Here is a 13,489-nt window from a genome sequence, read left to right on the forward strand (position 1 = left end):
ACCATAATTTATTATTTTAAAGCAAAGAAAATCATTCCCCTTGAAAAGCTAAGAGCTAAAAAAATTGTGTAAGTGGCCTTGACAATGACTCCAAATAAGTATATTTATTTAAAAAAAGGCAAGCTATAAGTGTGTAAAAATTTTTATCATCTGTTCAAAATTATTTTAAGTGGCTATTCTGATCCTAAAAATATATACTAAAACCAAGAAAAATTAAAACCAAAACTTATGTTTAACTTTTTAATTAATTTTCTTCATTCTAAGTTATTCATGTTAGTAAACACATTATCATGGCTTTATAGACTTTCCAGACATGATTATCAATTTGGCTGAGACTGCATGTATTTCTTATTAGGAAAAAAGAGGCATCATCTCTTCTTTAAGGTGTTTTAAAAAATAAATGGCTATAAAGGGGGAAAAAAAACACATCGTAAGTCACACAAGGGCATACATTTAGATACACATGTGGAGTGGGGCGTACGCTTAAAGAAATGTAAATATAAAATGCTAATTATAATTATAGTACATGTAAACATCTACTCAAATTGATAAAGAGCAAACAAAATGATAAGATGATAGTATCATTAACAGTCGTCTCCAGACAGGAACAGCTCTTGCTCTTGTAGTCACAAAGCTAATTCAGGCAATGATGATCTCTCTCTGCTGGAAGAAGAGAAGGCTATTAAAAAAACTTTGAAAAGAGCAAATAAATCTAAAACTTGATAGATCTCCAACTTTTCTAAACATTAAAACAAAATCTTTTTGAGAAAGGAATCAAAGTTGCAGACAAATTACACAAAGAATCAAGTTTGGGCTAAATTATTTTAACAAAACCTCTCTGCACCATGCTTCAGCTGCAAAGATCAGTGTACTACAACACAGCTATGATTGAAAATTTTCAGTTAGAAAATCTAATAACTCATCAGATAGTATATTTTCATAGATGTGTGGATAAGCAAGTAATTTTTAAGAAATCATGAACAAATTCCAAGATATTCTAAGTAAAAACAAATGCAAAAATATTTGTCTTAAAGTTTTCCAAAGATTTCAAAACTGTTGTAAGGTATACCTAATTAAACTATTTACGATGATCATTTCAACCTTTAATTACACTATGATACAAAATTCTACACTAAGCACCAAGGTCAACAACAAAAACAATAACAGAAAGGAAGACATCAAATTAAGACAGCTCTTGGTCTATGAAAGGAGGTTCACTCTGGAAGATGGAAAGATGAGCAGATCAATGAAATAAACGGGATGATTTAGGAAGGAATACAAAATGTTGACATTAAAAAAAGTGTAATTAAAGAGTGTTTTCATTTACACTGAATAATGAAAACAAATACTGACAAACTGAAAAGTTATTACCAAAGTAGGTGTTTTTCTACTAAGCAAATACAATGCTTTCATTAGGAGTAACTGACAATGGCAATCGTGTTCACTAAGATTTTTTTCTTTCCTATTACTTTTAGGCAGCTATTTTAAAAGGTTGTTTCATCTGATAAGTGTACAACAGTAAGAGAGAAAAAGCGCAAATAATCTTTTCTAAAAACCTATACGCATACCTTATAGCAACTAGTCAGTTTAAGAAGTTAACAAACTTCCTATCAGGGAAAAAGCATTTTCTCTCTGCCTTACAAATATTTCACAATAGCATTTTAATTCTACATTAAATTTCCATTTTTAATTTATAGGATTTAGATAACAAAGAAAAGTCCAGAGAAAAAGACCAGTAAGTAAACTAACTTAAGTAAACCAGAATTTCATGCAGAATATTTTCGTCAAAAGGCTAACAGACTTCCAAAAGGGGGAAAAAGCTTATAAAAATTTATATAAATTCTAGGACTAATATATTACACTTAAGGGGAAAAAAGAATTATAGATTAATAAAATCTGTATAAACTCTAAAACAGCCATTGATACTTCAACATACCAAACAATTGTTTCCTTTCTTTTTGAACCCTTATACCCAATGGTTGGTGCTTCAATTTAATGAGAAATATAGATCCCCAATAACATCTAATAACAAGATACTTCCTTCAATTAAGCTCAGCCATACTTTCTACAAGTAATCAGCTAAAACAGTTGTCTCTGTCATAAACTACTGGTTGCTACATTTTATATTACAATAAGACAGAAGCTGTGGAATATTTTCTCATTCCTACAATATGTTTTCATTAAATGATTGGGCATCAAATACTTAATTTTAAAAATGTTACAATTATCCAATAACATTTAAAACACTGCTTAAATAAAATACTGAGTGAAATATGTAAAACGACAAGTCAACCAACCCAAGGTAAGCCTAATCAACCTTTTAACCAGTACTATATAATTTTCCCTCTAAATAGTTACCTACATTGCCCTTAATCCTTTTCCCACTCCCAATTCAGCCTGCACAATCTAGAGTGTACAATAAATCCAAAGTTTGGCTGGGGAGCTACAGAATTACAGTGGTACCTCTGTTCACTAATGCTTCTGTTCATGAAGCATTTGGCAAAATTTTTTGTTTGCAAACTCTGCATCAAGTGACAAACATGAACGTGGCCATCTTTCCTGCACAAACATGAATGTGGCCATCTCTTCCAGATCCATGGAATAGATTAAGTTCGTGAACCAAGATATCACTATATAAAGTTTCTTTTAGGTAAAAGAGAAAACTGAGAAAGGATTTAAACTCTTATTTGAGGGAAAATGCTTAACAGGTAAATATTTTTAAACCCTAAGTTTAGAAGCAAAAGAAAAAAGTTATAATTGGGAAGTGGGAGTACAAATGAATATGATAGTTAATTTATATAAGTTCAACAGAATTTGTGCCAGCAAATCCAAGCATTTGAGAAGACCATATATAAAACTATACCAAGAGACATACCATTTATCATAACCAAATCTAAGCTCTTTCCGATGATAGGATGATAGAAACAACAGCAGCAACAACAAACAGAATTGATTTAGATATGTTAAATTATTTTAGATCAAACACTAATGTAGTACCAGGAAAAATACAGATCTGAAAGGGATCTTAGAAGTCATCTAGTCCAACCCCTTTCATTTTACAGACAAGGAAACAACACTGGATAAGGTAAGAGACCTGTCTAAGGCCACAGAATTAGAGCCAAGACCAAAAGATCAATCTCTTAACCCTTGTCCAGTTAGTTCTCTATACTAGGTCACCTTTAGACATTAAAAAAAAAAAAAAAAAAAAAAAAAATACTAGGTGCTTTAGAAAATAAAAAAAAAAAAAAAAAAAAAGTGGATGGACTAGATAAGTGGCTCTCAGTTCTAATCGCGTACTATAGAAACCCAAAGGCTATTTCACCCCTGAAACTGACTACAAATATAACACTTCAAAATATTAATGCCTTATCTCCTGCTGTGAAAACTGCAGTAAGGTTTCAGGTGTATACCTCCATCAGCACTTATAACCCAACAAACGAGAAGCTTAGTCAATCAATTGTTTAGCAAAAAGGTCTCGGTGACTAAGGAGACTGTCAAGAGACTTTTGAAAAACTGATAAGAATTAACAAGGGAGGTAATTGTCATCTCATTACTGGACATTGAAATATGCATTCATTTGTTATTTCATTCAACAAACACCTGAGTGCCCACGTGAGCCAGGCTTTATGATAAGCACTACAGAGATAATAAGATGAATAAGACATGGTCCCTTTCCTAGAGGAGCTTGGAATATAGTGGGGAATACAGACATATAAACCAGATAAATTATATTACAACGTAAGTATTATAACAGAGATATGAACAAACTGCTGTATTAAAAGGGAGTTGAAAATATGAACTGCCAAATGACCAAGAAGTATATTGATTTTGTGCAGTATCTTTGAAGCAATAATTAGCATGTTTATTATAAACACAATGTAATGGCTTGATTAATATTAGGAAGGAGGTAGCAATGCAATTAAAAAATAAAAAGTTGACATTGAAATCAGAATGCCTGTATTCAAATCTAGTTGTTCCATTCCCTAGCTATGACTCTGGGTAAGTCACTCTACTTCTACTAACCTAAGTTTCCTTATCTGTAAAATGGTAATTAATAACTGCTTCAAAGAGCTACCTTAAGTTTTAATGAAAACATGAAACTACACGTAGAGTACTAGTATTTTAAAAACACAATAGCAACATAATACTGGTATTTATAATATAGTAATGCTTACAAAAATGTAACTGCAAGCCTCATTAATGGTGGTAATATTTAATCCTCACACTTTGGGACCAAATTGAAACACTGAATCCTTGGATTTATTCAAAGCAATATGGCTTACAACATTTTTAAGTTCTAGTTTACTAGAGAGTTTTAGGCTACAGAATTTGATTAGCTATCTATGGTCTGAAATAGAGCAGGTAATTTATTACATCATAAGGCTAGAATTTACTAATCAAATTACAGAGCCAAAACCATCATGGAGATTTAACTGGCCTTGAAAGATTTACTTTCTTTATAATACCTGTTTGGTGTAAAGAGAAGAAACGTGAGCCTCTGCCAATTTGGCACCTTTCACGACTACTAAAAAGAAAAGAAAACAAACTTACCTAATGAATCAGAATAGCACATAGTCAATATACAAGACTATACAAAAATATATTATAGATCTACGTTTTTTTACTAAAGTTAGTATTCTGACAACTGCAATCTGACTTTGAGATTTTAAACATAAATGGGTACCAACTGTAAGTCAATACACCTATGAAATAGTACTACCTTCAAAAACATACAACTCTAACTCCAATTGTAGGGGAAAAGTACAATAATATGCACAAGTTACTCCACTGCCAGAAGACTATGGTGGTGGTGGTAGAATAAAGATTTTGATTTTGAAGACCCCAAAATGGAAGAAAGTGATATTGTAATGCTTTTGTAAAAAAATATTATCACTATAATCTCAAAAGAGGCAGAAACACTTGCAACCAAAATGATGGATTTTAAAAGATAAATAATCCCCCCTCATTCTACAAAGAATATATTTATTTTCTGAAAACTGCTATATCGATTTTCAATGATCATGTTCACTTGCCAGAGAAATTCACCTAAAAATCACAATATTGTTGCAAATGTCAAAGATTTTTATACAAGTATAGGAAATGCACACTTAAAGTATCAGACTGGAACACTTACCAAACAGTGTTTTCCTAAAGTAGTATCTATAGTACATTTCTTTATTCATAATCTTCAAATGGTCAAGTTTTCTCTCATACATCCAAAATGTAATATGATGTTTTCTTATTCACCAAATGTTAGCTCTACTTGAAGTCTGGTTCCAAACTAATCAGCCTGCTTTTAAATTTTAAGACATCTGTTGAAAATTTATAGGATCAAACCAAACTGAAGTGGTATAAATTTTAAACAATGGACTGTACATTATTATTATAAAGTTACCAGTAACCGTTATTATTAAGAGTAAGTTAGTGATTATAGCTCCTTTTGTGATAATTAGGGGGAAGGGTACCAATCACCATCTGGAATGGTCTGTTTATTATTTATTTTAATGTTTTTCTCTTCTTTTTTTTCTTTTTCTTTTTTTTTAAATCAAGGAACATTGTCTTGGTCTTTTTTTTTTTTTCTTTTTTTTTTTCTTTTTCTCACTGCTTGTTCTTTTTTTCTTTTCTTTTCTTTTTAAGAGACCATTCCACTTTATTTTTAACATCCAGATGCATAAGGGCTCATATGTAAAGCAGTCATACACCATTATCATTAAAACCCATGTGGTAAAACACATACACAAGTCCAACAAAAGGCTAATACATAGTAAAGCCTAAGCATACTACTATGTAATATTATTAATACATAACTTGGAGACTTCAGTAAGGTACTATGTTATCTATTCATTTTTTAAAACATTCATCAAGATTTTAAATGCAAATTCATTCCTTATTTGGACTAAAACAAAATCCTCTAAATTATAACAAGTGTTGGGTCATAAGTTTTCAGACCTATTCATTAAATTACAAAGAACCCAAAGAATTTTGTAATGTTCAGTAGAAGTATGTAATAAAAACATTGCATATGTTCTAGTGTGATGTCTTTAGCAACTGTTTACTGAAATAAAATGCAAACATCAATCTTTTCAAAATACAGGATCAGAAGGTATTTTCTTCAGTTTTGTCTATTTGTGAAATCCATCTTCATCACATTTTACCAAAAATTGTTTTACAAATATGTAAAAGTACATTAGATAATACTAATGAAACACAGGTAGAGTTCTAGCATATGCAGATCAATGATCAGTCAAATCATCTTCTCCAAGAACGAGATTCATTGTCCTCTTCTTCTTCATCATCATCTTGAAGTAATGAGTCATCCACCAAAGACTCTTCCTGAAACTTTAGGTTAAAATGTATTTAGGAATTTACCCAAAAAAAAAAGAAGAAAGAAAAAGAAAAACAGGTGACACTTTTAAACACTGATCTCTGAGTTAGAATGCAAAAGGTATTTACATAGCTAGAACATTAAAGAAATGAAAAGCAACCTTTATTCAAAGATTTCTCTACAGCATCTATACTACTGTTTGCACGAAACTGCACTGAAGAAATGCCAAATCAAGACTTTGCACATGCCATATTTCCTGATTCTAACAAATTATGCCACCTTCTATCCTTCAAAATATCACTCAACTTGTTTAGAAAAAGAAAACATCAGTTTTCTCTGACCTTAACTCTGAACACCAAATCAATGAATGATTTTATATAAAAGTCTACCATGATTTGTTTCTTTTCTGCTATATGCACATTTTCTTTTACAGCATTACTTTCTTTTCCCCATTTCCTTCATAAACGCTTCTCAGACTGCTTGTCCAAACTTTCCAAAATACCTAATACCAGGAGCTCGCCTGCTTTTCTCCCCATTCAATTCAAACTCATGGAAGGACAAAGGTATAATCTAAAATATAAAATGACAAATCATGTATATGAGTTTCAAAATACACATTTTAATCTTGCATTTAATTATGGATATGTATAACAGCCTTCAAATGCTCTTCAAACAAAATGAAGTGCTATTAAGAAAACCTAACGAAGATAAAACATAGAATCATTTAGTTTCCTCATATTTTTGGGAGGGTACTGGGGATTGAACTCTGGACCGTGCACTTGCAAGGCAGGCGGCAGAACCACTGAGCTACATCCCCGGCCCCCTTTATTTCTTAACTTCAACTTTTCCTATAGTTTTTGTAATTAAGCAAAACAGACTTGCTTTTAATTTTTTGGTTTGTAGCTATGCTACATGCTCACATCTTCAGCCATCCAACTAACAGCTATTATGCAAGGAAAAGGCATTCTTCCATACCTATCCTAAAGCTTATGGTTCTGCCTAAAATACCTGCCCTAGTACTTGGTGCTGGAAAGCTATTTTATCACTCAGGGCCCAGTTCCACTGTCAATACTTCCTTCAAAATTCTTCTACTCAGAAATAATCATCCCTCAGGATTCCCACAGCATGTTGTTCAAATCTTTTTTTCAGCACATCAGTCTGCCTGCTATTGTAATTAAGTTTCTTGTGTATCTGCCACCACCCTCCTTTCCAGATTATAAGCTCCTTGATAATAGGGACCGTGTCTTATTCATTTTTGTGCCTTTTACAGAATCTACCATATAGTAGGCATGCATTTTAATGAACTAAAACAAAGTGAATTAAAAGAAAGCTAACATGTTAATACAGAGATTGAGTAAAACAGATACCTTAAAACTTAAAATATTACAAGATTTCCTGTGGATAAAAATCTAATGAATACTATTTTCTAAGAATAAATGAAAACTGTATGTGTGTGTGTCTGTGTTTGCATCTGCCTCTATGTGTGTGTGTGTGTGTGTGTGTGTGTGTGTGTGTGATTTTCATATATTCTTTTTAGATTAGAAATCAAAAGTTCCTCCCATTAATCCAGAAAACTTAAAGTTGTCTACATTTATCTGTCTGGGATATGGCTCAGGAATAAGTTTTATGTCAAAATCACAGCCAGAAAAATTACATTTTATGTGTACACTAAGAACAATAAAAGGCAAGAAAAAATGGAAAACAAAACATACTTCCTCTTCATCAGGCTCAATTTCTTCTGTTTCCACAGTTGAGATATTAGTTATTGGTTTATTCCATGCCAGTTTTAGATCCTGCCCTTTGAAACGAGCTCCATGAACTGCAGCCTAAAACAATTAAGAACACTGGTGTATAGAAGATAACAATTTCTGAAGAAAAAACTTTTATAAGGCCTAATATTTTAAAAACTAGCTAAACCAAAATGAAGATAGTTATTTATTTGTCTTTGGGTTATTTTGTTATTATTATAATTTACACTGTATGATATTTACTTCTAAAATCAGGCTAGTGATTCCAAATACTTTTAAAAAGAACAATTCTCATAACAGTGAAATTATTTTACTACTGACCAATATTTGACTAGACAAAATATATTTATATGCTTATAATACAATGATAAATACTATTTATAATCCCAAAGCACTTAAAAGATCTTGACAGTAGCTTGTGAATCAATGTCCAAATTAGGATCAACAGGCTAAATGAATTTTATTGCATTTTAACTGTTAATTTACAAATGATATAGAAACTAGAAACCCTTAACAAAGAATAACTTTCCATGTAAAGTAGCATATTATTTTCAAGTCACATCATAATGACCTGAGTTCAATAAAATGTCTGCTATATCATTAATTCAAACTATAAACATCTCAATGAAAAGGAGAAAAAAACCTAAAATTTTCTATTGGAAGTATAATAATTTCTACTAAGCTTTCATAAGTGAGTGTGTTCAACCTGAACTTAAGAACAAGCAAGCCAAGTTAACTGCTACATGAAGTGGCTGGTTTAGAAACAATGCATTCAAATTATAAGTAACATGAATGAACATAAATCACCTTAGAAACATACCTAACTAAAACTCACAGTCACAAAAGATTTACAGTACAATCTTAAAGTATGGTATGGTGTAAAACGAAAAATTTACATATTCAATGACATCTGAACATGAGTTGTGTGATACTGAAGTCTCCAGGTATAAATTTTCAATCAGCACATACAAATTTATGATAAATTTAAAAGATTTCATACCCATTAAAATGGAGCTCATAGTTTTTTTAAGTTCAAAGGGTCATCTCAATGTCATACAACAAAAATTTGTAAGCTATAATCATTATCTAAAAAATTTTCATATTACTATAAAGAATTCTAACTGTCTCACACAAAATGCCTTCTCATAAAGTTCTTCTAAAAATTTTTCATTAGTGTATGTGATACATAATGAATATACTCATCATAGGGCACTGGTATACATACATATCAAATCTTGATCCTTTTTACAGCCTCCTCCTCCTCCCCTCTTCTGTGATCCTTTCACAGAAGCTAAAAAAAAAATTAATCTAAAAAGCAAAAGATGTCACTAATGTTTTCTAAAACAGGTTTTCCTTTTCTTTTTAGTACTGAGGACCAGGGCGCCTTCAAACTTAACTACAACCCAGCCCATTTGTAACATTTACTTATCTATGTTAAATCTTTGTGTGTGTGTGTGTGTGTGTGTGTGTGTGTGTGTGTGTGTGTGTGTGTGTAATACCCAAAATTTACATTCAGTGACTGGCACACATACATATAACATATCTTAATCATCTGCTATCCCCTTTCTCTCCTTTTCCCTGATTTACTCGCCCACTCTAAATAGTCTGCCATTATTTTATCCTTATTGATAACTGTACTTTGAAACCATAATGTTAAATGAAATAAGTTAGACACACAAAGTTAAATATAGCATGGATTCTGTCAGATGAGAAACTCAGTTATTTTTTATTTTTTGAGAAAGGATTTCCCTAAGTCGCTGTGAAAAGCTAGGTTTGAACTTTCAATCTTCCTAGATTCACTATAATCATCAATGAAGATTACAGGCACTCATCAGCCCATGTCTGATAAAAAAAAACCTCCACAGCTTTTAATAAACAGGTATAGTTTATATATACCTTAACATAAAAAACCAGCATCATACACAGTATTAAAAATGTGTTTTCATGAGTAAAAACTATTACTACTAATGCTTTTGACATTTTTCTGAGCATACTAACAAAATAATAAAAGTAGGAATAAAAATGTAAGCAATAACTATTTACTAACAATATTAGACAACTGTAAAATCTAAAAGAACAAAACTAAAATCATCAAAAGACTAACAAGATGACAGTTGCACATTTAATAAAAACAGATGAATAGTTTTCCTACATCCAAACAATCAAAATATAATGGAAGAAAATACCACATTTAAAATAGCACCTAGGGCCGGGGATTTAGCTCAGTGGTTCTGCCACCTGCCACACAAGTGCAAAGACCTGAGTTCGATCCCCAGTACCAAAAATAAATAAATAAATTAATTAATTTTTAAAAATAGCATCAAAAATATTTGTTACTGAGCTGGGGATTTAGCTCAGTTGTGCTGCCGCCTGGCTCGCAAGTGCAAGGACTTGAGTTTGATCCCTGGTACACCCCCAAAGTGTTACTATGGGAAAATTTCATAAATAATATAATGGTGTCCACACAAAGTAAACCTTATAACTAATAAGAAATATAAACTGTCTATACAGAAAAACCTTCAAATGGTCTTACACAGGTCAATTTAGTATTAAGATGTTAATTGTCCCAAAAATTATTCTATTGCTTTGGAACCAATAAGGTGATTCTAAAGCAGATATAAAAAAATAATCATAAAACAAAGATTATGAAAATGAATAACTGGGCACAAGAGAGACTCTAAATGAACCCTGACAAATTTCAAATAGAAAGCTAAACAAAACAAGCAGCATACAAAGAGAAAAATCAAAGAGCTCATAACATAGATAGAAATGTGTTTATGTATTTCACATAAGCTTGGAAAAATTAATTCACTCAATGAAATCAGCAGGCTCCACTTCTGCTCCTTATACTAACTACATTTATTTTATAAAGTTTTAAAAAGTGAATATAAAATGTAAAACACAGTAAGAAGCATTAATGTACTACACAAAACAAGAGAAAATGTTTATTATCTTAGATTGGTAAAAGAAAACTACACAAAAAAATTAACTGGGCGGTTAACTATTACTACTATTATCATACAAAATATAGTACAAATAAGACTTTCTAAAATTGTAACTTATAGGCAGGGAGTAAACCTCAGTGTAAAGCACTTGCCTAGTATGTATTAGGTTGTGGGTTTGACCCCTAGTATCATAAAAATAAACAAAACTAAAGGAACTTACAAACTAATTTCCTAATATACAGTAAATTCTCATTACCTGTGGTTTCACTTTCTACAGTTTCAGTTAACCTTGATCCAAATAAATTAGTGAAAAATTCCAGAAATAAACAACTTTTAAATTTTAAATTGTTGAGTAACATGATAAAACCTCACATTACTGAGCCGGGCATGGTGGCACACACCTGTAATCCCAGCACTGGACAGGCTGAGGCAGGAGGATCGCTGTGAGTTCGAGACCAGCCTGGGATACACAATAAGTTCCAGATCAGTCTCTCCTACATTGTGAGACCTTGTCTCAAATAACAAAACAAAACCTCACATTACTACTCCAGAAATGGAGAACCTTTAAGAGCTTTCAATGATAAACAGCCCACTGTGGCACACATGCCATTTCTCCACCACTATATTCTATCCCATTTGGGATGTAAATCATCCACTGGTCCAAAATATCCATGTTGCATATACTACCTGACCTAGGAAAATCAGATGTAACTTTTATTACAGTATCTTGTACTTTTATTATTTTATTGCCTATTTTATAAATTAAACTTTATCATCAGTATATATGTGAAGAAAAAGCATAATATAAGTAAGATTTGGCACTATCTCTAATTTTAGGCATCCACTGGGGGTGGGAAACCCATTGGTAGACATCCCTCTCCTGGATAACACTACTAGATAAGGAGCACATGAGAAAATTTCAATGCATTTACCAAAAAAACCCAAAAACTCATTAGAATAGAAAACTCAGCAAAATATTAGGCAAATGGCATTAAAAGCTGACAGAAATAGAAACAGGTAACACTTAAACATGAAACCAGATCAATCAAGAAAAAAGTGGCCAGGCATGGTAGCACATGCTTTTAATCTCAGCACTCAAGAGGCTAAGGCAGGAGGATCGCCGTAAATTAGAGGTTAGCCTGGCTACATCGTGAATTCAAGGACACCCTGAAATGCATAGTAATACCTGTCTCCAAAAAACCACCACCAAGGGCCGGGGATTTAGCTCAGTGGTGCCACGCTTGCCTCCCAAGCATAAAGTCCTGAGTTCCATCCCTGGTTCCACCCCCCACCCAAAATCTACCACCAAAAATAAATAAGGTAAATTAAAACTGAAATGAGGCCTGGGCATGGTAGCATATCCCTACAGTTTTAGGTACTCAGGAGACTGAGGCAGAGTCACAAGTTCAAGGACAGGCTGGGCAACACAGCCGATACAGTCTCTTGTTTAAAAAAATAAAAAGAGGAAATATGTATCTTATAAAAAATTGAAGTGAATTTCTATTTTACAAAGATAAAACTGTTTAATACCTCACCATAACAAGAATTAGGATAAACTACCTATCTATGGGTTTTGTTGGAGGTGAGGAGGTACATAATAAGAAAACCACTATGCTGAATACACCTGTGGCAGGAAAGTGGACAAAAGTTGCTCTCACACATCTTTGCGTACTCAAACGAGTATAACCCACACAGCTGACAATTTTAGATTATTCATCAAAAATTTAAATGTGTATGTATATGTGTGTATGTATGTATGTGCGTGTGTGTATGTATATATATATATATATATATATATATATATATATCACTCAGCAAATCACTGTCACGAGAAAAGTGAGTTTTCAGCATGGAAAAGGAGGTAAGAGATATAAAACCCATGAGATTAAATAAACAGAATATAAGTCACAACTAATTTAAAAGTATTAGAATGAGTACAGAATATATCTTTATCTAAAGACTTACCGACCTATCTGTATGTGTATATATGTGAATGTACTAAAAACTATTTAGTTGAGAATCAAATCGGCAATGTTTAAATGAACTGAGTTCTTTATTCACATATATGCATATGTGCACTTATACATGTGTATATATATATATATATGTTTATAATCCATACCAACTGCTGAAAAGGGTTAACAGCAACATGCTTGTGTTTCTTAAAACATAGAGAAATAGTACATACTACATCTGAAAAAGACAATATATAAAGTGAGGCAAGAATACCTTTTCATATCAGAAAATAAGGAAATTCTCAAAAAACAATAGTGTCAAAAGGATTCAGGAACCAACCAATTTATAGTCTCCTACTAGCCAATTTGGACAATTTGAACATGAGTAACTAAAAACAAAGACGCAATAACTATGAAGTGATGTGTTCATGACCATATACACAATGCCTATCAAGCTATATTAAAATATGAACTTGTCTGGATCTTAAAGTAAAAAAAAATGTTTAAGAAAAACAA

General features: G+C 31.9%; 1 protein-coding gene across 14 annotated transcripts in view; it reads right to left on the reverse strand.

Moving 5' to 3' along the window:
- Window positions 1-246: 246 nt before the first annotated feature.
- Rbm26 (RNA binding motif protein 26) overlaps window positions 247-13,489 on the reverse strand; it is a 96,533-nt gene continuing 83,290 nt past the window's right edge. For 12 of the 14 annotated variants that reach the window (XM_010622381.3, XM_033760927.1, XM_010622386.3 and 9 more), the window contains 2 exons: window positions 8,038-8,151; window positions 5,597-6,339 (listed from right to left, as the gene is read on the reverse strand). In XM_010622381.3, the coding sequence (XP_010620683.1) occupies window positions 6,250-6,339; window positions 8,038-8,151 (204 nt within the window). In that variant the 3' untranslated portion in view covers window positions 5,597-6,249. Of the gene's footprint in view, window positions 664-5,596; window positions 6,340-8,037; window positions 8,152-13,489 lie in introns of those variants that run through there. The other 2 variants (XM_033760928.1, XM_010622382.2) reach the window with 2 other exon arrangements.

This window comes from Fukomys damarensis, unplaced genomic scaffold (genome assembly GCF_012274545.1).
Source record: "Fukomys damarensis isolate Sample0158 unplaced genomic scaffold, DMR_v1.0_HiC HiC_scaffold_6, whole genome shotgun sequence".
NCBI lineage: Eukaryota > Metazoa > Chordata > Mammalia > Rodentia > Bathyergidae > Fukomys > Fukomys damarensis.